Source organism: Notolepis coatsorum (assembly GCF_963971535.1).
Source record: "Notolepis coatsorum genome assembly, chromosome: 3".
NCBI lineage: Eukaryota > Metazoa > Chordata > Actinopteri > Aulopiformes > Paralepididae > Notolepis > Notolepis coatsorum.
This window is the reverse complement of record NC_140167.1, coordinates 20,567,431-20,593,278: the sequence shown is the minus strand read 5'-3', so window position 1 is coordinate 20,593,278 and position 25,848 is coordinate 20,567,431. Positions and strand designations below refer to the sequence as shown.

The 25,848-nt window shown below is 43.4% G+C and overlaps 1 protein-coding gene across 5 annotated transcripts in view; it reads left to right on the top strand.

Annotated features, from left to right (window-relative positions):
• The window catches only part of pcnt (pericentrin), a 75,091-nt gene extending 59,043 nt beyond the window's left edge, over nucleotides 1–16,048 (top strand). For 2 of the 5 annotated variants that reach the window (XM_084309601.1, XM_084309603.1), the window contains 10 exons: nucleotides 241–398; nucleotides 539–824; nucleotides 4,730–5,734; nucleotides 6,065–6,451; nucleotides 8,014–8,241; nucleotides 9,574–9,797; nucleotides 11,894–11,973; nucleotides 12,070–12,214; nucleotides 12,357–12,484; nucleotides 15,546–16,048. In XM_084309601.1, coding sequence (XP_084165727.1) covers nucleotides 241–398; nucleotides 539–824; nucleotides 4,730–5,734; nucleotides 6,065–6,451; nucleotides 8,014–8,241; nucleotides 9,574–9,797; nucleotides 11,894–11,973; nucleotides 12,070–12,214; nucleotides 12,357–12,484; nucleotides 15,546–15,589 — 2,685 coding nt within the window. In that variant the 3' untranslated portion in view covers nucleotides 15,590–16,048. The remainder of the gene's footprint in view (nucleotides 1–240; nucleotides 399–538; nucleotides 825–4,729; nucleotides 5,735–6,064; nucleotides 6,452–8,013; nucleotides 8,242–9,573; nucleotides 9,798–11,893; nucleotides 11,974–12,069; nucleotides 12,215–12,356; nucleotides 12,485–15,545) is intronic. The other 3 variants (XR_014619457.1, XR_014619458.1, XM_084309602.1) reach the window with 3 other exon arrangements.
• The last annotated feature ends 9,800 nt before the right edge of the window (nucleotides 16,049–25,848 follow it).

Below are 25,848 nucleotides of genomic sequence, written 5' to 3'. Positions count from 1 at the left end.
AGATTCAGGAAGATGGAACTTTCAACACATCCAACATTGGAATGTGCCAAATGATGGCTTTGCCACGGTAACGCGTTGGCGTCTCACCTACCTAACCAACATTGTAAATTCACGCCAACAACACACTGAAATGGCTCGAAGTTGCATAGTAATCACAGGTAATTCACTTTAATGTTGTAACCCAATGCTATGATTCCATTGTGTCTTTGCTGACGCCCCTTTCTCTCTCTCTCTCTCAAGACTGACAACAGGGGTGACTCTGATTTGCAGAGAGAGCCAGTGCAGTTTGACGGACAGGTGGAAACCCGGTTGAGGGCGGAGCTGGAGGAGAGCCTGCAACAGCTGAACTCCGCCCACGACACTCAGCAAGAGCAAAAGAACAAACTGCAATCACTCAGGTACACCCACATACACTACCATTAACACTCAACCCCTCAAATCAATTGGCAATGGTATCACTATTTCTCTCCCCACTGAACTTTACTGAACTGAAAACCAGGATATGAACCAAACCGTATGGAATTGTTTCCTCTCCCAGGCTGGCTGTGGAAGAGTGTGAGGAGGCCTTGAGGAGGGAGCAGACCAGAGTCCAGGAGCTCCAGCAGCAGATGGAGCAGGAGACCTTAAGGAGGGAGCAGACCAGAGTCCAGGAGCTCCAGGAGCAGGAGACCTTAAGGAGGGAGCAGACCAGAGTCCAGGAGCTCCAGCAGCAGGAGGAGCAGGAGACCTTGAGGAGGGAGCAGACCAGAGTCCAGGAGCTCCAGCAGCAGGAGGAGAGATCTCTCACACTACGCATGGAGAGAGAGGAGGAGGAAAGACGAGAGGTATGATGGACGGATAGAATAATAACTGGACTTTTTGAAGAAGTCTTTATTTATCATGTAGTGACACACATGCGATGGGCGGCACACACAGGAACACACATGCAATTATTTTTGGGTCGCCGATGAAATTGAGTCTCTGCGCTTGACCCATCCCGTCGTCCTTCCCCCCCCCCCCCCCCCAAGGGCAGCCGGGAGCAGATAAGGGCTGCGACGTGGGGACCAATCCAAGTGCTCCTGTCCGTCTTCGTCAGGGACGCAACAGCGTTGGCGATCTGTTGTGCATGTTTTTCCATTGGCTTTATCTTATCGGGAGGGGAAACCCTTGCGGGCACAGGGAGAACATGCAAACTCCACACAGAAAGGCCCGGGAGATACCCCACCTGGGTACCTGGCAACGCAGAAACCTGGTCCCCAAGCACAAATCGAACCCTGGACCTTCTAGCTGTGAGGCGACAGTGTTACCCACTACACCACTGTGCCGCTCCAGGAGAAAACAAACACATTCCTCATTGAAACCAAGGGGCAAGCTAGCTGCAAGTGTTATGCTAATGTTGCCTCTTGGTTTCAATGAGGAATTTAATTTCAAACCTTTATTTTTACTCGAAAGGCAACTGATTTTTCCCTTATTTACACTCACGTCGAGTTTACATACAGAAATGAGCAATCATAAATAATGCATATAAAATCACACGGCATATAAAAACGCAACAATAAGGCGACAAGACGAGAGTAGACAAAAGTAAGGGATAAACAAATCAATTAAATTGACAAATGTCAAGGTCTTAAACTCAACAGAGGGGAGAATCTCGAGCTTTAAGGAGCTGTTTGAGTTCATTCCATGAACTAGGGCAGGAGTTCTCAAACTTTTTCATACCACAACCCCATTTTATTTAGTAATTTTTTTGGCGACCCCACACTTAACACTGAGTGCCAGCGACGAGATTTCTCGTTAGTTCATGCCGACCGTTGGGTGCCAGCGACGAGATATCTCGCATTTTTATTTATTAGCGATTTGAATTCATATTTCATCAATCTAGTCTCGCGTTAGTGCTGCAAACTCTCTCTGAGCTCCATTGGGAAAATACCACCCCCTATCGTCTCTCCCTGTGGTACTGCACCCCTTTGGAATGGTTGAATGAAACACATGGGGGGGCGGGGGGGGGGGGGGAATCCTGCTTCCTCATTTTACTTCTCGGGCAAGTCACCCGAGACGATCGGATTCATTGCCCACCACCAGAACAGCGTGGAATACATATTTCCAGTACCCAGCGTTAGATCAATAAACGCGATCGATATTTGGAATGGCGATCAGGAATTGGAATAATCTTTTTGGAGAACATCTCATCTGAGGTAAGGAATCTATTTAACCAGTCTTAGGATAATCAAGCTTTTTTTCACAGAGATATCAACGTGTGTGTGTGTGTGCTGATCAGGAAATGAGAGAATCGATTTTTCAGCTCGCTTCTATAGCGTGCATAAGTACACATAATACTATCGATAATCTAGCGTTTATTTGAAAACGATTCATAAATAGGCCGAAAAATTAGAACGTTTTTTGTGTATTCCAGTAAAGGGCGATTATCACAGAATCTTTATATTTTCCTGAAACTTAAAAAAAACAAGCGTTTTTCAAAATGGTATAAAACGGAAATGAACCGATTTATTAAAAAAAAAAAAAACGTTTCGACAATGTTGACTGCAAACAAGTCATTGATAAGCGACGGCCAGATTAGACCCTTATTTTTTTTTTTTTTTGATCCACTTTTTCTCCCATTTTTCCATATTTTCTCCCATCCCAATTTCGTATCATCCAATTCAACCCTCCCCTGTCACGAACGCTGTTTCTTGCCTCCCACAAGCCGGCTGCAATGTGGACTAAGTCATACATAGCACAAGTCCCCTCCGGTACTTGAGGTAACAGCAGTCGCATCTTTTCACCTGCGCAGCTCGATCTCTCAGTGTCAAGGAGTAACGCGTGGGAGGCTCACGCTGCCCCAGACACTTCCTGATTCTACTGCGCAGGCGCACCAACCGACTTGTAGGAGTCGCTTGTTCACAACGTTCGATCCCCACCCTTCAGTTTTCCCTCCCCGTAATACGGCCAATGTGTATTACTGCGGACGACCAGCCAAACTGAAAAACAATGTGGAGAGCTGGATTCGAACACGCGAATCCTAGCGTCTCCACACTGGTAGCGAGTGCCTTGTCCACTACACCACCTAGCCGCCCTGATTAGACCCTTATTTTAAGACATAGTTTATGCGTTTGCAAATATGAGAGCTCTATCATTGAAGTGGGTGGTGGCATTCAAGGGGGGTAAGGCGCACCGCATGGCTGGCACTGAGTGTGTTAATGTATCGCGTAATTTCAACGTGGAATTAACACTTTGATTGCCTAAGGCTAAATTCATTATATACCATAGGTTGCCGGCTCTATTTGTCTATGGAGAAATTCCCCTTCTTTGCAGGGCTATAACTTTTTAAATTCTATTGCTACATTGCCATTATTAGGGCCCATTCAAAGTCCTATATGTATTGTTCATTGTGTAGCAACGTTAAACTTTTTCATTCACATATTCATAGTAAAGTATGGTCTAATGTATAAGTATGTTTTCATCTCTTTCTGCAGCTTTCTCCAGAACGTGATCTATAGCCCCAAATGCATTATATTGATGATGAAATACAGTTTGATGGCAATCGGGGCGATATAAAAAATTTCAATTGGACGTACTTCTAGAATGATCTACGTATGATCTGATGATGACCGGATGGGCGGGGGATCGTTTATAATTCCGTGGGCAGCGTTATATCATTCATCTAGTGTGGGTCATATGTTTATCATAACAGTTTATATGGAACACGTTCAAAAATAACGCTGAATCTTACCGTATCTTCCTCGCGCCGTTGGACGATCAGCGTGGTGTAGACCGTTTTCGATTATGGGATGTTTATCCTGATGAACCATTTCCAGCTTGTATAATACTATATACGTCCAAATAACGTTGTTTATTGAGTTAGGGCGAGCGATTGATCATCCAGTGTGTTGAGATGGAGCGGCTACCGGACGCGAGTGCCCGGAGCTCATATGGATGAGCACTTCCTGTTTGGGGCGCCCCTCCCTCTTGGTCGATCTGCCGATCGGCCACCAGATGGCGCTCTCGAACCGTTAGACAGTTGGTGGGAGCCCACCAGCACATCTCAGGGCTCCGGAAAGAAAATATAATTTCGATCACAGATTTTTGAAATATTGATATCAAAGACGAGTTATGGTGTCCTCGGCACCTTTAGCATGGCTCTGAATGACGTGAAAAAGCGTTTTCCGGCAATCAAAGTGTTAAGGAATATCAAAATAATAGCACACGTTGATGAACTTGATCATTTATATTTATTAGAAAATTGTATTCCAGCACTACAATAATAGTAATAGACTGTAAATAAGGGAAACCTCAGTTGCCTTATCAATACACATTTATAAAACGAGGCATATTTAGCCAAAATATGTTACCAGAACTTAATTTGCTAATGCGTGACCCCACTGTCACCTACCCGCAACCCCACTTTGGGTCGCGACCCGTAGTTTGAGAACCGCTGAACTAGGGGCATCATAGTGAAATGCAGATTCACCCTGTTCAGACCAAACTCGGAACAATGTTCCCTTCAGAGTGATAAAGCTAACGTGCCATTTCTGGGGACCTGAAGGACAACATGTAAACATTTGTCTCCCAATGAGATAAATTCCAAGTGAAATCAACTTGAAATTCAAAATGTCAAAAAGTACTCCTTTAATCGATACACAACACACTGTTTATTGTCCCACTGTGGTATTGCTTGGGTCCTATTTGTGTGAAGCCAGAGTCTGTTTTTAAAATGTCTGTGTGAAAGCTGACCACCTCCTCCCCTCCCCAGGCTGTGCGTGTTTCCGTGGAGCAGCAGGGGTCAGAGGTCGTGGCTCTGAGGGGTCACCTGGAGCAGGAGCGGGTGGCCTGCAGCAACATCAGACGTGAGCTCCAGATAGAACACTCGCGCAGCCTGCTGCTGGAGACGCGCCTGGACGACACTCACCGAGACCTGGAGGAGGCGCAGCAGCTCTCTGCCCGGCAGAAGGACCTCCAGGCCCAGGAGAGGAGCCGGCAGGAGCACTTCCTGAAGGAGGCGGAGTCATGCTTAGCCAACGCCCACAGGAAGCTGGAGGAGGAGCGGCAGCTCTCTGCCCGGCAGAAGGACCTCCAGGCCCAGGAGAGGAGCGGCCAGGAGCACTTCCTGAAGGAGGCGGAGTCACGCTTAGCCGACGCCCACAGGAACCTGGAGGAGGCGCGGCAGCTCTCTGCCCAGCAGAAGGACCTCCAGGCCCAGGAGAGGAGCCGCCAGGAGCACCTCCTGGAGGAGGCCGAGTCACGCTTAGCCAACGTCCACAGGAAGCTGGAGGAGGAGGGGGATCGTTGCTCCCGGCAGTTGGACGACATCACTCGCAGACAGGAAGCGGACACGGCCCGGGACGGGAAGTTCATCGCCGACATGCGCTCTCAGCTGGAGCAGGAGCGAAGGCAGGGGGAGGAGCTGGTGGCCATGACCGACAGACTCCGGGCTGACCTGCTGCTTAGCAGGAGAAGCGAGGAGGAGGAGGAGCGGAGGAGGCGGGAGGAGTCGCAGAGGGAGCAGGAGGCAACGGCCCGTCTTCGGGTTTCCGCGGAGAGCCTGAAGGAGCAAAGACTTGAAGCCGGCCGAGCTCTGGAGGCGGAGCGAGAGCGCTCGGCGCACCACGGGGCAGAGCTCAAAGAGCTGACGGAGAAGCTGCGCCTGCTGAAGGACAAGGAGCGGGAGAGGGAGGAGCAGAGGGAGCGGGAGAGGAGGAAGGAGAGGCAGGAGCAGACTGAGAGGGAGAGGCGGCATGAAAGGACCAATAACAAACTGGTACGATAGCAACATGCTAGTTCTCGTACTCCTGAAATGATATTCGGTATCATCAGTAATGTAACATTAATGCATATACCACCACATTAGACCAGATTAAATTAAACCGTTTCACTTGAATCCCTTGAGCAGCGTGTTTAACCTTCAGTTGTCCAGAATGTGAAGACTGTGGTTGTATTGCGCAGCTCTGAGGTGTGTGAATGCATGTGAGAAAGAAAAGAAAAGTCCAATAGTTTGTCTTTTGATCATAATAAGCCACCTTGTTTAGTATTGCGTGCAAATATATAATGATCAAACATGCTAAACGAGATGATGCGTCTCTGTGTGCAGGTTGATCTGGAGCTCCTGCGGAAGCAGGACCAGCAGCACATGCGGGAGCTGCAGCAGACCCTGGAGATGGCTGCTCAGAGGCTGCCTGGGTCTGCAGGAGGACCACTGTACCAGGGGCTGTCTGGGTCTGCAGGAGGACCACTGTACCAGGGGCTGTCTGGGTCTGCAGGAGGACCACTGTACCAGGGGCTGTCTGGGTCTGCAGGAGGACCACTGTACCAGGGGCTGTCTGGGTCTGCAGGAGCGCCACCGCACCAGGGGCTGTCTGGGTCTGCAGGAGCGCCACCGCACCAGGGTCTGTCCCGGTCTCCAGGAGGACCACCGCACCAGGCCCCCGCTGTCCAGGCCGACACTGCCCAGGACGGCCTCGCACCGCAGAACCACCAGGTACACTGAGGAGATGCAGCGGGTTACCGGTATATATATAAATTATATAATCAAGACAAGGCAAATAATATATGTTTATTATATAGATAATATATGAAATATATTTATATTAGTCTCAACACTGCTATCAAGCATAATAATTAGCCAGCATAGCGTAGCTCAACCCGTGTAGCGTTACTTGGTACTTGTTGCTCCCCTGGGAAAGACTGTTCATCACTGCTGTAATGGCAGGATTTCTTTAGACTTTCGTTTACCATTTCATTTTCAGTGCAGGCAGCAAAAAGGTTTCAGACTCGTGTCCAATGGCTAATACCAATCTGTATCCACAATTATGATGTACACACTCACAGACTCCAGAATACGTTTTGAAGGTTCTTTAGTTTCTTTGGGCAGTCACAAAGTACAACATCATTCTTCATAGGATATATAGACCGAACTAGGATCATGGACTACGGTCAAAAGGTTATGTGCTTCCAAACTGCATGGGCACTGTCTCACTACAAACTAGGCAATTCAAGTTCACGGCATATATTGACTCTCGCACATGCGCAGTAACACATCTAACGTACATGCAACGTTAATTCTTAGAATAATTCGCAACTAAACTATAAATATGGCTTATAGCATACCACAGCATTACAAATTAAACTACTGCTCGTTTTCTATGCAATAACTAAATATATAAAATACAAATATATTCAAAATATGACTTTTCAAGGTGTGGTTCTTACAACTGCATCGTTTATACTACTTGGTTGTAGGGCTGTCCCCGACTAAGGATTTGTATAGTCGACTTTGATTGGCCGAAATTTGCAGACAGTCGACTGGTAGTCGACTCGATTATATAAAAATAATGTATCTTTCCATTTGGGATGTGGGGGGTGCTTAATGTCTGAAGGAGTCGACTGAAGGCTTCTTGTCCTGCGAAAGCATGCAATTGGTCCACTGATGGATACATCTTGATATTTGTCTAGTCTAGTGTGTTCATTAGACGAGTGAAATCCTCTTCCAGTGCCTATGTGCCCGTTTCTTAGGCAGTTAGCCTCTCTGGTATGCGTGCCATTAGCGTTAGCCGCGCTTCTAGGCCTCTTTGCTTTTGAAAAGAATGATAAAAAAGAAAAATAATAGAAGATTTCGTTTTTTTTTGCATTAGACTAATGGTTGGCAATCAACTACGGCTCCTTTCGATCGATTAGTCGACTATTCGACTAATCGCGGTCAGCCCTACTTGGTTGTATAATGAAATAAGTCATTCAGGGAATGTTTGGTCACTTAATTTGTCTCCCTGTTTGCAGAGTTACCAGGAAATCTGCATCAAACTGGTGTGTGGCGTTAATATTTACGTACTAGTGTTTATTGCATTGGCACAGCAGAAGAAGTCATTGATAGGTGGTTAAAATATATGAGGAGTTTTAACATATAGGAGTAATATAACTTGTATAATATATACTGTGTGCTTATACATACTTTTCAGAATAATTCTGTTTGCTTGGGGAACAGCTCAGGCCCGGGTCTATGTGCTGTCGGAAGTCTAATAGATTTTCTCACTTTCTCCCCCCCAGTCCTCCTCCTCGTTCTCCTCCTCGTCTTCCTCGGCGCTGCTAGTGGAGAGGTTGCTGAAGGAGAACTCTGAGTTGACGGAGCGCGTGACGGCTCTGAGTCAGGAGAGAGTCACCCACAAGCGCACGCTGGCCTGCCTGGAGCGACACCTACGCCACGCCGAGGACGAGCTCACCAAGGTCACCGCGGAAATCGAGAACAGACCCGTCAATGATGTCAGCCATGGCAAGGTGAGATGGGACACACACACACACACACACACTATTGTCATCATTCATCTCCAAACTGAATGCATAGTCCTAAATATGCTGCTCCTTCATCCTGGAACAAGATGCAGGAGGACCTAAAATGGTCACCCTCAGAGAATTTAAAGCCATTTTAAAATCCTACGAATTCAGTTCCCTCGGACAGTGCAACTGTGTTTGATAACTTGCCTGAAATTGGAGCTTGCTGTGAATGTTTTATCTGTATTTTATTGTGATGTTCTTTTTTTATGTTGAAACCTGCCTTGCTTGGCCAGATCGCTCTTGAAAAAGAGATTTTAATCTCAATGATGCTTATCTGGTTCAATAAAGGATTTGATTGAAGCATAATATGAAAAAAAGCATAATATAAAAAATATTATTTTAAACTTCTTTTTTCTTTTTTTCTTTTTTTTTGGGGGGGGGGGGGGGTTGTTTATTATTTCACCTTTTTTTATTTAGATAAGTCACCTTTAGATAAGTCGGTTGAGAACCATATCTCATCTACAATGACATTCTCGCCAAGAGGCATGGTTAACAGCCAGTCAAGTTTGTTCTACTATGTACTGTGCCACTATCCCTATACTACTACCTACTATGCTAATGTGTCTAATATACTGCTAGGCACTTGGAGTGTAACACTAAAGTCCAACAATGTACCCCTCCTGCTGACTTGTACACAATTTTGTAAGTCACTTTGGATAAAAGCGCCGGATAAAGAAATGTAACATATATTCCTGGCCAAATTCCTAATCAGGTCTCTTGACATCAAGGCCACCTAATCATCCCTTCCCCTTAATTGGCTGATATCAATCCCTGTCTCCTGAGCCATTCAGCCATTGTGTAGTGTGATGTGTGCCAGGCACCAGTGTATGGCAGCCATTGAGCCTGCATAGCCCAAGGTTGGGTGCTACCAGTGGTGGTGAAGGAGGCAATTTCCACCCTACGTTGTAAAGCGCTTTGAGTGAGAAAAGCGCTATAGAAATGTAATTAATTATTATTATTATATAATAATGTAATAAGAAAGATACAACCCTGTCTTTGGTGCAGCGCCGTCTATAGGATGCACGGAGCACCACCTACACGCTGAGAGCCTCAGGAAACCTGTTTAAAAGAAAGGATAATTACACTGTAATGAAAGGATAACTACACAGTAATGAAAGGATAACTACACAGTAATGAAAGGATAACTACACAGTAATGAAAGGATAACTACACAGTAATGAAAGGATAACTACACAGTAATGAAAGGATAATTACACTGTAATGAAAGGATAACTGCACAGTAATGAAAGGATAACCCGTCCTTCCCCTCTGTAGGTGCAGCGTCTGTATGAGCGCTACCTGCGCGCTGAGAGCTTCAGGAAGTCTCTCGTCTACCAGAAGCGTTACCTGCTGCTCCTGCTGGGAGGCTTCCACGACTGTGAGCAGGCGACACTGTGTCTGATCGCCCGCATGGGGGCGCACCCCTCACCCCCCCTCATCTTGCACAGACCCCTCGCACGCTTCAGAGCTGCCGTCTGCGTGGTCATCGCCATCTCAAGGTAGGGTTCTGCTCCAAGTTAGTTAGTAAAATAACCGGATTAACCTCTTGAGCCCTAGCCCTATTTTCTGAAAATCAGCCTAAAAATACATACCTAAGTAAATGGAAGATTGCTCCACTTCTACAAGGGCGCATTTGCATGTTCTTGGTATCTAGGGACATCTATGGATCTCAGGGAATGTATTCCCAGTGTCCGAAATAGTGTGTCTGTTACTAGGCTTGAGTACATTGTAATGAACCAAAGGAGAATATCAATTTTCCTTTTTTTTTTTTCATTAAAATAAAAATTAAAAACCTTTACAGTGAATAGCACCATGCTAAAATTTACCAGACATGAAATGAAAATTCATGAAAATTGCCACTGAGCTCATTCAGCACCTTCTTGAGATCACGTGTACAAGAAATCTAAGCAAATGAATAAAGGGAAGATGATTAAACAGAAGGTTTTGTAGATACAGTACTGAATTCTGCCATCCGGACACATGCTATTTGAAATATGATTATATAATATCAGGCCTATAAATTACCTTATTATAGCCAAGTTGCACATCTTGTCACCAGCAATGTCACTCACTCACTCTCTGTTAGCCACTCTGCCCCTAGTGGCAGCTCACAGGCATGGCACTTTGAATTAATTAATTAATCTTTATTTCGACCATGATTTAAGAAAACAAAGAATAAAAAAGACAAACAATGACAAATATACATATCACTGTTTGAAAAGGAGTAGGAAGAAGCCTAAGCTTATCATGCCCTACCCCTATCCGCCACTTCCAAGTGGGAACATTAATTAAAGGGGAACCATTTTACTATTTCTTTCACTATTTGGGCACTTTTACACAATTCCTGTGAGTCTATAGAACACCTCTAAGGTTTATATAAAAAAAAAAAAATCATTGTTTTGTATTTCTAATCAAGTACTCAAAAACAGCATTTTTCTACCTCAAGATCTTAAGCCGTTTTGAGGCTAGGCTCCAACCACTGTGTGGCCTGGTGCCAACTGCCACACCAACTGCCACATTATTATGCAGCTGAGAAATCTCTGACATCACAGATATGCACATTTTCAGATGACTCTGTTCAGTGAGGGTGAATATTGTGAGAGGAGAATTGGAAGAATGCGCCAATATGAGAATTAGAGACATAGATCCTATTAATATAAGTCCACATAGCCAGGAAACAATGCTAAACACTGAAAAATGCCATTTATAAGATAGTTCCCCTTTAATACTTAACGGAACGTAGACCAAATGCGTCCACATTTTTATAGGATTCTATCACATTTTCATAACAATAGCGAATATTACCGTTTTCATTGAGGTTTCTTACAAATTAACGATGCTTTTTGTTGTCCTTTATATGCCGATTATCATTAAAATCTTAAATTGTACCATATGTCCCCCTTTAGACAACATATGTAACGCTACCAGCGCACTTTTGTTAAGATAATTAGTTTACCATTCGTGGTTGCTATACTGAGGCCGCAGTAATAGTTTAACGCTGTTCAGATCACGTCGAAGAAATAGACACATCCCAGTGACCTGTGACCTGTGCTAAGGATCTTGGGAAATGCATTGTTGTAGTTTTCAACATTTTCACCTTTTTAATTTTAAACCAATGCTGCCATCTACTGACAACAGAAAGTGTTGTCTAATCGTCACCTTTAGAGTCACTTCCGTATACAGCGTCGCCCCAAACCCATTCTAGAGATTCCCACTTTTTGCTGGGAATGGGGCGTGGCCGTATTTGGTCCCAGACAATAAGAGTGGCTGCGATTGGTCACTGTGACGTTAAATCACATTATATAATGGAGAATATCCATATTACCACTAATACTTCATTCTTAACATTGAAAACAACATAATAAATAAATAATATCAGTATCCACAATGTAGTACAAAAGAAAAAGAAAACGACAGCTTAGAATCCAGAAGATTGACAATAGTCACCTCCCCTTTCCTCTTTTTGATAATTTGCAAATATCAGTCCTTTTATAAAAAAAAAATTAAATAGAGCAAGATTTCAGCTTTCCTTCACTTTGACTGGTGTTGAGGGAGTCTGGCCTCATGCTGAGCATCTGTGACACTTTGCTTTCAGACTCAAGTTCCTAACCAGGAAATGGCAGAAGAACATCAGAAGAGTGTCTGCATCCACGACGGTCAATGGACACGCATCAGGTCAGCTCAACGACTGTGTCTCTCTTGTGTTCCTCTACAGTTTTGGATTACGTGTGTGTTGGTAAACTTGTCTCTCGTGCTCCATCTCTGACATAGGTGCTAGAACTGAGGTTTTGAGGCAGCAGCACCCAAGATCAAATTCTGCCTCTTTGCCTCCAACTAGAGACAGCAGTCCTGCGCACAGAGACACGGTGTCGACCCTCGTCCCGCCAATCAAATCGCCCTTCAGGCTGCACAACAGGTGGGCGTTCCTTTCAGAGAGCCTGAGATTTAAAGTCAAGGACGTGAACGACTGCACACATTGTTTTTTTTTTTTTTTTTTTTTTTTTTTTTTTTAATTCTTTTTAAACGTAATTGAATTTCTCCCTTTCTTTGTTTCTCAGAAGGTATTCGAGCACAACCGTGGTTTCTGGGCTTTCTGACGGGACGTCCCAGGATCCTGAGCGGTCCCTGACGGACTACATCCAGCATCTAGAGAAGGTCCAGCAACGGCTGGCGGGAACTAGGCCAGGTGAGAAGGATTTCAGTGGTTGTGGGCTGTGGTGGGGTTGGGTGGACCAAGGGAGTAGGAGAGAAAGGTGCATGCTTCATTTTACTCCAAGCCCTCCTCTATTAACACTTTGAATGCCGACGACGTGTATTGTCGTCTTATCATCCCCCCCGTTGAGTGCCGACGACGTGTATTGTCGTTTGATTTTTTTTATTAGCGATCTGAATTCATATTTGTTCAAAATTGGAAACATCCCCAGTGTTCACTCAAGGGCTGGAAGGTATGAATATGAAGGTATACGATCATGGATCCATGCACAGGTATGGATTTTTACTATAATCCGTTAATACTTAATATATGACTTCGGGTCATTGAGAAGCGCTATATAAATAAAATGAATTATTATTATTATATATAAAATAAATATATATATATACAGTACATACTGTATATTTCTATGTTAATAAAAGAAAGGGTATTAAAAAGTAAAGGAGAAATGGACCATTTCTTTATGAAATAGTACCATGGTAATTGTATTACAAGATAAAAAAACATTTATTAAAATAAATAGTAATAATTAAATAAAATGGCTCATCACATTTGTAATTTGTACTGGAAAATTATACCGTAGAATACTGTTATACTGTCAAAAGTCAGAAAGATATTGTAATATGATATTTTGGACCTCACTCTGAGCTGATTGTGTAGGACAGTTCTTTTTACCCATATGAATCTATGGTTTTTACTGCTTCCAGGAATTCGGGGGGGGGGGGGGTAAAGGGGGAGGAGGGGGTAAACACTTCATGGAACCACAGAACCATGTGACCTCTGTACTCCATCATCTCCCAACCCAGTTGGGTTGTCTCACTTAGCCCCGCCCCCAACAGAGGCGACTGGGGGGCAGCGTCAGGCAGCCTGTTCCCCTAATATGATTGGTTATCGGCAGCGCTGGCTGCAGGAGAACAGCACGTGGCTGTATCTCAGCTGCCTGTCACCCATCTACCTGTACGGCCCAGGTGAGCGCGGGTGTAAAATACTCATTCACTCACACCACCAAGTACCAGAATGCACCTCCTCAAGGCTGAGCGTTGCGGTGTGTAGATGGGCGTTTTGTCACGCGAGTGGTGTTTCACAGCAGGGGTGTTCCTCCTTCAATATTTTTTTTATAAAACACCTACCGTCTTCTCCAGAGTCAGACAAAAAGATGGATACCAATGTCCTCTCTGTGCGTTCAGTAGAAAGCCATCTATCTGCAAGCTAGTCTAGCTCAGCACAAATTAATGGAGGTGGATACGGACCACTAGCCTAGCTTGAAACTCCAGGAGAGGTGTTTTTGGCCAACAGCTAGGCTAGTGGTCCATATCTGCTTCCATTCATTTGTGCTAGGCTAGCATGCAGCCGGATGGTTTTCTACTGAACGCACAGAGAGGGAATTGGTATCGATCTTCTTGTCTGACTCTGGAGAAAACTCTTAAGCACATTTCCCATAATGCTGGTGTGTTCCTTTTAGTTGTTAAGAGGGTCTTTCTCTGTGGCTGTCTCACATTCGTCTGTATGCGTCACATCGCCTTGTAGGGATGTTCTGATGGGTTGACTGCTGATCGTTATTGACAGATATTCACTCTGAGACTAATGATGATAAGATACCCAGATTCTCCAGTGTGAAGCAGAAATTATATGAGCTAGTTGCACCCTGTTTTAACCACCAAGTAATGGTTCCATTGCATTCCATCTGCTACCAGTGAAAAATGATCACTCTGATCACATAGGATCCTACACTGAAAAAAAAATGAAACGCAACACTTTTGTTTTTGCTCCAATTTTGAGTTGAAATCAAAAGATCTAAGACATTCTGAGAGAAATAGGCCTTTTGTGTACATAGAAAAAGTATTTAATTTCAACTTGTGAAAAATTTTAGAAAAAAACAAAAGTGTTTCATTTATATTTTTGTTCAGTATATTTTCAGTCAATGATTTACTTTTTATTTAATTTTTATTTTTTTGCTTTATTATGGACAGGACAGGCAGAGAGGAAAGGTGGGTGAAGAGATAGGGAAGACATGCAACACAAGTCCTGGGCCGGGTTCGAACCCAGGACCTTGCGATTACGCTGCAAGCGCAGCTACGTGGTGTGCCACGTTTTTCCAGTTTCAACTGCACAACAAATTGTCCAGAAATGTCTAAACTAATGCACAATAATGTTGTACAGTAAAAACTCTGAAATGGTGCTATAGACTACATTAATGCATCTCTATCAGCTGATTCTCTTCAATGATTGGTTACTGCCAGTGCCTTAAAGGAACGCGCCAGCATTATCTATTGCAGCTATCCGGCTGCAAGCTAGCCTAGCTTAGCACAGAGACTGGAAGTGGACAGTACCGGTTAGCCTAGGCGTTGGCTAACTAGCACCTCTCCTGGTGTTTAAGCTAGGCTAAACGTCCATTAATTGTGCTAAGCTAGGCTAGCGTTCAGCCGGATAGCGTTCTACTGAACGCAGAGAGGGAACTGGTAACTTATCTTCTTCTTGTCACTCAGGAGAAGCCGATAAGCAAATTTCTCATAATGTTGGTGTGGTCCTTTTTTAAAGACGCCACGAAATGGCATTAAGATTATTATTTTGCTTATTTTGCAACAGGCTGTTTGCGCGGGACTTGATTTTGAATATTTACCAAAGAGAAATTGAGAGTGATGGCAATGTCAGCCTTGGTGGAGAAAGTTTTGTATGATGGGAGGTGGAAAGTGTTATCGAATTGGTGATTAAAGAAATTTTGTCCCAGAGTGCAAGATTAGTCTGTGACAAAATTCTGCCACTTTCCAGAAAGAGGGGAGAATTGAATTTGGATGTAACAATACAAGGAAATGCAATTATTTGTTGCAAACATCTAGTGGCACACAGCTGCACAGTAGTATATCCAGGTAGACGCAACAAAAATAAGTTGTTTTTCTTCATGGTGACTTGTATTTGTCTGCAATACATCTTTGTTGCATGGGTCTATGGAAGCCTGTTTTTAAAAGGAGAAAGATCAGTTTTTGTCTGGTGCGATTGTGGCTGATTTCTTTTATTTTTCTCTTTTCTATTTCAGGTTCCTCGGTCTCCCTCACTCACCCAAAAAAGTCTGACCACTGAATGTCTCCTTTGGGCCTAATGTACTGGCATTGTCCATGCTTAGCATCTAATGTATACAAACGCACAAGGGAATAACACATCATTGTTGGGTTTTTAATGATGACGTTTATGAAGTAGTGCTAGCTATTTTTCTACCTATGTTTTCTACCAGTTATGTTCTGCATTTGGCAACGATGTTCATTGTACATGTGTAAGGGTTTTGCACTGGAATGTTTTATACCAGTTATGTTCTAAATTTGGCAACGATGTTCATTGTACATGTGTAAGGGTTTTGCACTGGAATGTTTTATACCTGTTATGTTCTGCATTTTAGCAATGGTGTTCATCATACATGTGTAATGGTTTTGCACTGGAATTCCAAGATCAATATATACTGTATAAATGCACAAGTGAACACGTTTTGTTTTTAATGTTTTGTAATATGAATATTTTTACCGTAAAATCAATAAATATTTTAAATGTTTTGAAGCCAGAATGTTGATTGTATCTTTGAGGGAGGTTCCAAGCGAAGATGCTCCCATTGAAATTTGCCGAGATATCCAGATAATGCACTTGTAACCTAGCAATAATACACATTGAAACGTTTCCTTTATGGTCAAACGCATACCGGTAGTCATATCCATTAGCCTAAAGTATGGATGAAGACTGAACACATCATGATGGAAACCATCGGCTTCAACAGTCATTTTGACCCCTCTTGCATAATAAGTGTAAAGTTTTGATTTGTCATGGTAGATTAGCTAGATACAGAAACTGAAAAGGTTTCAAGCGGTCTTACATTTTTGGACCAGAAACTCAGCCATTTGAGAACCGGTAGAATCCTCTTGGCCACTGATCTTTTCGGGAATAGGATCCTCTCTCTGGGCAATGGGCCATTCAGGATATTTATGTTTACAATTAGGGAATAGGATCCTCTCTCTGGGCAATAGGCTATTGAGGATATTTATGTTCACAATTACTATGTAAACATCAAATAATAAATGCTTTATTTTAGTTTTTTGATAGAAGTTATCATGCCATAAAATAATAGAAACTGAATGCTATCGCTTCAAATGTATGATTTTGGTTGACCACGCACAGAACGCGGTCTTTATGACTTATGAGCTCCCCTTGTTTTACAGTAAATACTCCTTGATTTGAGATTCGGTGGTGGTTGGAACTCTGAAATGTACGCAATACTGCCACTTAGTGGATTAGATTAAATGTATCGTCATTGCACAAGTACAGAGTACAGCTCAATTAAATTGGCATCTAACCAGAGGGCAAAGTACCAGTATACAGTAAAACATGTGAATATGTAAGTATTTATGATGAAGCTATGTTGTAAATATGCTAAGCTAATGTACAGTATTATTGTATACAGTGGTACAAGTATGAATACACTATGGTTTAACCAATAAGAGTAGGTATGATATATATATATATATATATATATATATTTTAGTATATACTGATGGATAAATCGGTAAACCAGTAACCTCATTATTACAGAATAAATTAGCCTCTAGGTGGCGGCATACACATGAACAGTCCATTTACCCTGCACGTGTAGCAGATTATCTGACTCATGACATTGTGCCCACATAGAAATATATAGTAGCCGGATAGCTTTTTATCATGTATTGAAAATGGGGGACCCTGATGTAAACAAGACTAAAGTCTTTCTCTGGTCTGCATCCCCTTAACAATTGTGTGTCTTGGGCCGTTCGGCAATCTGTTAATAAAATGTTCAATCAATGAATCAAGTATGCCCTGTAGTGTACGAACTGCCCACCACAGTTAGGACAGCCGAAACCCGTCCAATCCTTCGCCGTCGACTAAAGACTCACTTCTTCAACCATTATCTGAAATGAAAGAAAAAATCTAACCTTATGGTTATGCACTTGTCCTAATATACTAACCTACACTGTAGCACTCAACACTTTGATGAACATTGTTACTCAGCTCACGTTACTACATAGCCTACCCTAGTCTAACCAGCGCGAGTGCATATACATACAGTAGCACCTGCCGCAAGCTGTTTGTCGGCGCCACTTTGAACACCTCGGCAACCTTTAATGTGCAGTGCAACAACTTTATGTTCACTCATGCTGTGGCTACCTGCTATCATACTAGCTGTCTGACTGTTAGCTTAGCTATGGAAGGAAAAGCTCAAAAGAGAGGCTGATCTCTTCATGACGTGCATGGACGGACCAGAGAAATAGACCGCATGGAGCTTGTGAAGAGTGAAATTCAAGTCGAAGCGAATTTCTCTGACATGTCAAGATTTCTATAAATATGCTCTTGGTCAGAAGGCTCTACTTTGAAGCTCCACGGTCCAGTAATAAATATGATTTTCTCAAGCACTAAAGGCACATTGACAACAGACTGATGGACTCATAACAGTGGTGTTCCTTCTATTCTAGTCCTTGTCTAGTCATTTAAATTTCTGATGTCAGAATCATCTGCGTGTGTTGCATTGTTAACTAGCTAACGTTTGATATATTGGTTGATGTATATTTCCTCAGTGTATATTTTGAATCTCAGTACTGGCTTCAATAGAACTGGCACCGAAGTCTGGCACCAAGCAGAGCATAGAACGCTGGTATTCTGACATGATGACCCTTCCTTTTATAGTTTCCTTGGTCTCCATCTTTAAGTTTTGTTTTATTTGTCACATATAAAGTACATGTACATTACAGTGAAATGCTTGGTTCTGTATGAGCCCCCTGAGAATGTGCTTCATACAGTAAAAAAAAGTTTAAAGAATAAAGTCCAAACACTATATACAAATATACAAACTAAAGTACAACCTAAAGTACAAAATGCTAACTTTTGGAAGTATGGATGTAAATATTTTTGTAATAAATATATAAAATATGGTGTAGTGTTAAAAGTGTTCAAGATTTGTACTTATCTTTTGTACATGGGTGAGACTTCTGCACCGTCACTGTCCGCTTCCATTCATTGTGCTAAGCTAGGCTAATGTGCAGCCAGATAGCGCACAGAGAGGAAACTGGTATCTATCTTCTTGTCTCTCTCTTGAGAAGACGGTAAGCTAATTTCCCAAAATGTTGGCGTGTTCCTTTAACTACATGCATACTGCATTGACAGATCATGATTGATTGAATCAATATTCTGCCTACAAAGGCAAAAAGTCTTAACTTCAGTTACTATATGTAGCACCCTGAAAATATGGCTATTATTCAGAAGTGCTGACTTGCCTTTTATCTCCCCTGGTACACCAACATGTTGCATGTTTTCCCACTGAATAACCCTAGCGATACAACGAGTTATCCTAGAAGAAATGCGGTATAGCCAAGTGTGGCTTAAGTTAAATATATTCCCTCTAGTGAGGCGCCCCGCCAGCGTGGCTTGAAGAAGACCGGTGTTTAGAGACACCCTGCGTCATTATATATTGCGTCTAGCAGGAGGGCTGTTTGGGACCCCAAGAGTAGCTTCAGTGTAAGTAGGGCAAGAGTAGAGCCGCGCGTCTACCCAGCACCGGCCGTCAACAGTCAGTCTTCGCCGGCGTTCGACGTCTGCCCTGCACCGGCTGTCTTCAGGCCATCACGGGAGTTCTTACCGTCCAGCAGAGGTCGCCATCATCCAGCACGCGCTCTCAGCCCGATACTGCCCCCCTGCTCCAGCCCGGCTTGCTCGTGCCCGCGACGAGAGCGTTCGCCGCCATCTTGCTACCCCGAACAGTGGTGGCGCGGCGAGTACGCCATCTTGGTTGAGTACAATAGAGCGTCAGTGCTCCGGATCTTATTGCACAGTACACAGTGTGGTGCGGCCTACGGGCGAAGCTAAACGTTGCTAAATCCAGTTCATAGGGGTACCCCATACACATTATATGCCGGCATTAGTATAGGACTTTTGTTTTGGTACAGTGGGCCCACATTTTTTATTTCCTTTGAGTGTGATAACGTGTTGGTTCTTCGATAATAATTTCCCATCTAATCAACCCTTTCCCAGTGGGGAGGTTCCAGACCTGAGGTATTATTCCTACCATATAATTAAAGCCTGATAGAGGTATTATACCTGGTACTGACCCAGACGTGGGCGATGAGTCTAATACATTAAAGTATATTATTCCTGGTGCTAACACAGAGGTGTGTGTAGAATGTACGGGTACATAAGGTATTGAGTTACAATTGAGCAGTAGTAGGATTTCATTCCGTTGGACCACTCCTATTAAGCTTTTGTATTCAACCGTACCAATTAACATAAAAACATTAGATGGGATTCTGTGTGCGTGTCCATTACTGTGCACAGTGTTAACTATTTTGGTGTGGGTAAAGCTACTATAATTAACCCCTTCCTACTCCACCTTTCCCTTTTTATTGTAAGGTTTCTAGTGTCACTGAGGGAGGGTACTGCTTACGGGGGGAACCAAGTTATTTATTTACAATTCAGTCACTAGGTGTGGGAGGGTTAAAGGAGTAATTGGGGAGGGTGAGAGCGTGTTGGGGAGTACTGCTGACCGCCCTGCTGCAGGGGAGGAAGACCAGAGTACCAGACCAGGTTGGTAAATCCCGGGCCCCTTCCACTCACACTGCCAGCCTCCAGTTGAAGCTCCAGACTCAAAGACGGAGGTGCAGTCAGACAGAGCTCTATTGTGTCTCGCTACCCAGTGATTGTGCCCACCTGTTCCCACGAAGCAGGGATAATCCACCCTGCTACATATAGTTTGGCTTTGTAGAGCAGTACTGATATAGTATTGGTACATGGGGATACAGGTGTGGCATTCATACATACACATGTATAGGGGTACATATATGGTGGTAAAAGTACACAGTAGTAATGAAAGTTACAGCTTTTTGTTTTTGTAGAGCAGTATTGTGTCACTTATTTCAATGTGATTGTATCACTCTTTAAAATACAACTTTTTTAGCTGCGACAAAACAGCTAGTATTAGTCAGTTGGTCTGTCCCAAACATATTTTTAAATGTTGTTTTCCAAGATATAGTACATGATGGAGACATGCAATTTGCCACAATGTGTGGTGTGCTAATACATCACAACATAATAATAATATTGATTGATTGATTGATTGATTGAAAACTTTAATTAACAGATTGCAGAATGGGTACAGTACAGTAGCTCAATACACACAATTGTTAAGGGGATGCAGACCAGAGAACAGGGTCCCCCATTTTCAATTCATAATGACATTTATGACATACACAATATATACAGATATAAAAATTGAATCTAACCATCTAATCTAAACTAATCATGATATTTATGACATACATGACATACAGATATCAAATCAATTGGCCTGATGGTGACACTATAATCAAAGGTCAAAATGTCCAGTTGTGAAAAGCCACAATTTTGCCAATTGGACCGCCATTGTATTATTCAGCATTTAGCTTTTTTGCCATTCAATCTTTTTTTTTTTTATAATAATTCCCCTAATACTTCTAATTATCACGCAACCTGATGTGTGGCATCTAGGGATGAACATCTTTCAGTGTGTAATTCTGAAAGTTACTACGCTTCTCTAGTGTGCATAAGTACACACATACTATCGATAATCTAGCGTTTATTTGAAAACGATTCATAAATAGGCAGAAAAATTACAACGTGTTTTGTGTATTCCAGTAAAGGGCTATTTTCGTGGATTTATCTGGAATCACTAGAAATCTTCAAAACTATACTCTTATTCAAAACGGTATAAAACGGAAATGTACTGATGAAAAAACAATCCGTTTCGTACATGTTGACTGCAAGCAAGTCATTGATAAGCGACGGTTGTATTAGACACATAGGCATAATTTAAGATATAGTTTATGCGTTCGCAAATATCCCCGTCCTCTCATTAACTAAATCGCTGGCACTCAAGCGATAAATAGCGCACCCCCTGCTGGCAACCAATGTGTTAAAGGGGAACACCAACCAAATGAAGGATTCCTGTTATTTCCATGGCCTTGGAAAGTTCACTCAATATTTGTGAACATGAGCTAATCTCTCCCAAAGCCAGAAACCAGAGAAGTAAAGCTGTATCAGTTTATGTTTGGAGGTGGGAAGTTGGAACTGGGAAACACGTCATATTGGTTGTAGTGCATTCAAGCTACAAAGTTGGACAAACATGAATGCTCACACTAAACTTTTTGGGCAATTTTTTCTTACAATTTGTCTTGCATGAACTGCAACTCAAAGTTTACAACTACATATAGCTAATATACTTACAGATGTACTCTTAAAACGGCTAATAACATTAACTTTTATATGATGTAGGTGGCCATGTTGAAATTATGTCAAATGACGCTGAGGTTTGAACTGGGGATTGACAAATCGTACCCGAGTTTGTGACTAGGAACTGTTGAGTTGACGGTGGCGGTGCATTGTTTTATTTGATTTTTGCCTAATAGGAAGTTGGAATTTCCAACCTCAGAGTTATAATTGAATGACCAATGCAAGAGGCTGCGGTCTCGACTCCCGGAGTCAGCATTGCCTTGGCTTGGGCTGATCGTCATACTAACTCGTTTGGTTGAGTTAGGGGGAGGGAAGTCATGGGTGGGAAACTGGCGTTGTGGACAGCGACGCCTACAGGTCAGGTCTGGGCGCTTGCTCAGCGGAGGCAGGACTTGATGAAGGCAGCGTGACCTCCCACACGTTACACTTCACCAATGAGAGTCTTCACTGCCAGGTAAAAAAATAGTCACTGGCTGTCGCTGCGCGTGTCAGAGGAAGCGTGCGGATGACTTCAGGGTTCCCTATACCGACCAGTAGGAGAACATGCGCACAACAACCAGGTAGGGGAGGGGGGGAATTGGCACAACGACCAAATTGGGACGGGGAGAAAACAGAGAAAAATCTGAGAAAGAGAGGGTTAAAAAGAAAAGAAAAAAAGGAGTTATAATCTAATGCAGCATACAAATCAAATTGTGATGTCATCTGGTATAAAGTCTGGAGCTACTCCATAGACAATGAATGGGAGACTGATCATGTGAACCCACATACATTTGCTTTATATTCTGATTGATTGATTGATTGATTGATTGATTGATTGATTGAAAACGTTATTAACAGATTGCAGAATGGGTACAGTACAGTACAGCACATACAATTGTTAAGGGGATGCAGACCAGAGAAAGACTCGTCTTGTTTACATCAGGGTCCCCCATTTTCAATTCATCATAACATATAAATTATGACATACACGACATACAGATAGACAGTACTGCTACATCTATACATTATGACATACCAGATTTGCAAATACAGTACTGTTTGTGATACAAAAAGAGTCTAGAGAAGAGAGTATATACATTTGACGTAGAAACTGTACACTTGAGGAGATTGGGTATGTGGGGTGGGGGGGGACTGTACATTGGAGGTGGTCGGGTAGGAGGGGTGGGGGGGGGGGGAATTGTACATTGGATTGGAGGCGGTTGGGTGGGTGGGGGAGGGGGGGTAACTGTACATTGGAGGGGGTTGGGTTAGGACATTTACAGGGGCCAGTTTCGAATTGCAGTCTCCCGTAGGTGTTCTTTGAGAGTGGTTTTGAAAGTGGGTAGTGATTCACATTCCTTTACAGCTTTGGGTAGGGTGTTCCACAATGTGGCATAATTGCTAAACTTATTTAGTCCCTTGTTTAGTCTATAGCAGTGTTCTCAATTATCAATTCAGAAAATGTACCTTTACTCAGAACATTCTGGTGCTCTCAGAGTTAGCATAGTACAATATTTCCCAATGCATTACCAATGGAGCAGCCTCGACTGTATACCTGATGACATAACACATTTTTCAACACTCTTTGTTTGTAAAAAAAAAAAAAAAAAAGGGAAAACCATCAGAGATTCAGATTGTTTGGGCAAAAGGAAGAACCAGCATTTGAGCAGTTATTTAATTTGGTTTTGTTCAGAAATAAAATGCCAAATGGCTATTTTTACGTTTCTCGACAGTCTCCATCCATACACGGAGCGGGAGAGAGTTGTTTTGTTCTCACTGATAATTTTGGAACTACCGTAGAGACAGTTTGTGAATTTCCAAATTGGGCGTAGTGCTCCTTTAAACAATCGCACCGCGCGCGCTGACACAATAGGGTATATCTGCAGAGCCGCAAGCCGAACGTCTGGGCGGGGCTTCGTGGCTTGTACTCGGTTTGAGGCGAGTCCTCGGGGCTTGTACTCGGTTTGAATGAATGAATGAAAACTTTATTTAACAGATGCAGAATGGGTACAATACAGTACGGCTCAATACATACAATTGTTAAGGGGATGCAGACCTGAGAAAGACGTTTGTCTTGTTTCCATCAGGGTCCCCCATTTTCAATTCATATAGGTAGGTAGGTTTGCCTGTGCAGTAGTCATCAGTGCTGTTTATTTTTACAAGCAGTGAGGACTCGACAGCATTTGCATTTCTGTGTTCCGTGTTGCAGGTTAGGGTTAAGGTTAGGGTTAAGGTTAGGGTCAAAGGCGGCGGGTGAGCTTGACATTAGGGAAGGCTATTAGAATGGACCTTTTTTTTCCCTTTTCTTTTTTTTTTTTTTTTTTTTTTTTTTTTTTTTTTGGATGATGTCCAGGTTCTGATTTCATATACACACACACACTACTAGGCTACTACAGTGAGCCCCACTCATTTCATATGAAGGCATCCAATAATATATTAACCATTGTCTTACCTTCCTTAATGCAGATAAATGCGACGTTTCGTCTTGGTGAGAAAGACCGTTCACAACTTGAATCACAAGTTGCAATGAAGGGAAAGTTTTTCGTAATTTAGATCTCATCATGCTTTGAAAACAATGTACATACAGTAGCTCTAAAAAGTTTCCACGATTTGATGAACTCGGACTCTCATCATGTCCTCTTAGAGCAAGCCCTTGTTTGCCAAGATAAAACAACATACAGCCTCCGGTGATCGGTAGTTATGCCCAGGGCCAGCCCGGTGCAGCTTCTAAATTACTTTGTTTATGCCTTGGAAAAATACCGTATATCCATTTTGCTTTTTGAAATTTGACTCAAAATAGTGCGCTGGTGTTCGCTACAAAGCGATCGGCGGGCTGAAATTCAGACGCAGATGTTTGCTTACTGCGGCCTGCGGATCAGGATGATCATGTGAATGATGTGATTGGCTACATTATTTAACCTGAGCCTATGCGTGATTGGTTACTGCCTGTACCTGGAATGTTAAACGCTGCCACCGATTGACACCTTCGTCGTTGACACCTCGGCCAGCCGGCTGCAGCACAAGACACACACAATAGCCAGCAGCCTGCGCACATATTATATACATTTCAAGATTCCCAGCATAACGATTTGGGTAGGCATAGCCCCCCCTAGCCTATATATACCCGCCGCCTATGGTTAGGGTTAGGGTTAAAAATAAACAGCACAAACTGACTACTTCCGGGTTTTACAGGAAACAAGACAAGGTACAAGCCACGACGCCCCGCCCACGCACAGTCAAACCGAGCATATCTATGAAACCGAGTACAAGCCCACCGGCATCTATACTTTAAGCAAGTGGCTTGTCCTTCCGCGTTCCCGTTTTGCGCTCTGATTGGCCACGCACGTTTCTGGTCATGTGGGACGGCAAGTTATGCGCCTATTTCCGGGTCTAATGCCGCGTTCACGTTACGTGGGAAGAAGCGGAAGAACCAGAGGACATCTCGTTGCTACAACTAGGAAGCCTTCATGCGTTGACTCGATGAAACGCCCACATCCATACTTCCGCAATTCGTGACGCGAAGTGGGAGATATCTGGGTCTATAAAAAATCCCATATGTCCTAGTAGGAATTACCACTAGGAGGCTGACGTGAATGGTTTTTCCCAGTCGGAAGCTGGTTCTTCCGCTTCTTCCCACATAACGTGAACGCGGCATAACAGCCTGCAAACTACCTAACGCCTAGTTTAGCACTGGTTAAGCTTAGGCGACTCTTTCGCAGTTGGTTACGGTTAGAGTTTGGAATCAGGGCAGGGCAGGCGTTCTATCGCCATGCTCTAAGACAAACTAACCTTAACCAACTTCGAAAGAGCGCCTAAGCTTAACCGTCCAAAAACTTGCCGTCCCACGATTGGCGCACATGTCACATGACCAGAAACGTGCGTGGCCAATCAGAGCGCAAAACGGGAACGCGGAAGGACAAGCCACTTGCTTAAAGTATAGAAGCGCCCCGAAGACCCGCCTCAAACCGAGTACAAGCCACGAAGCCCCGCCCAGACGTTGGGCTTGCGGCTCTGCAGATATCCCCTATTGACCGCGCGCGGCGCGCTGAACGTAGCAGTCGATGACGTATATCCTACAGACTACTGGGCTAGCT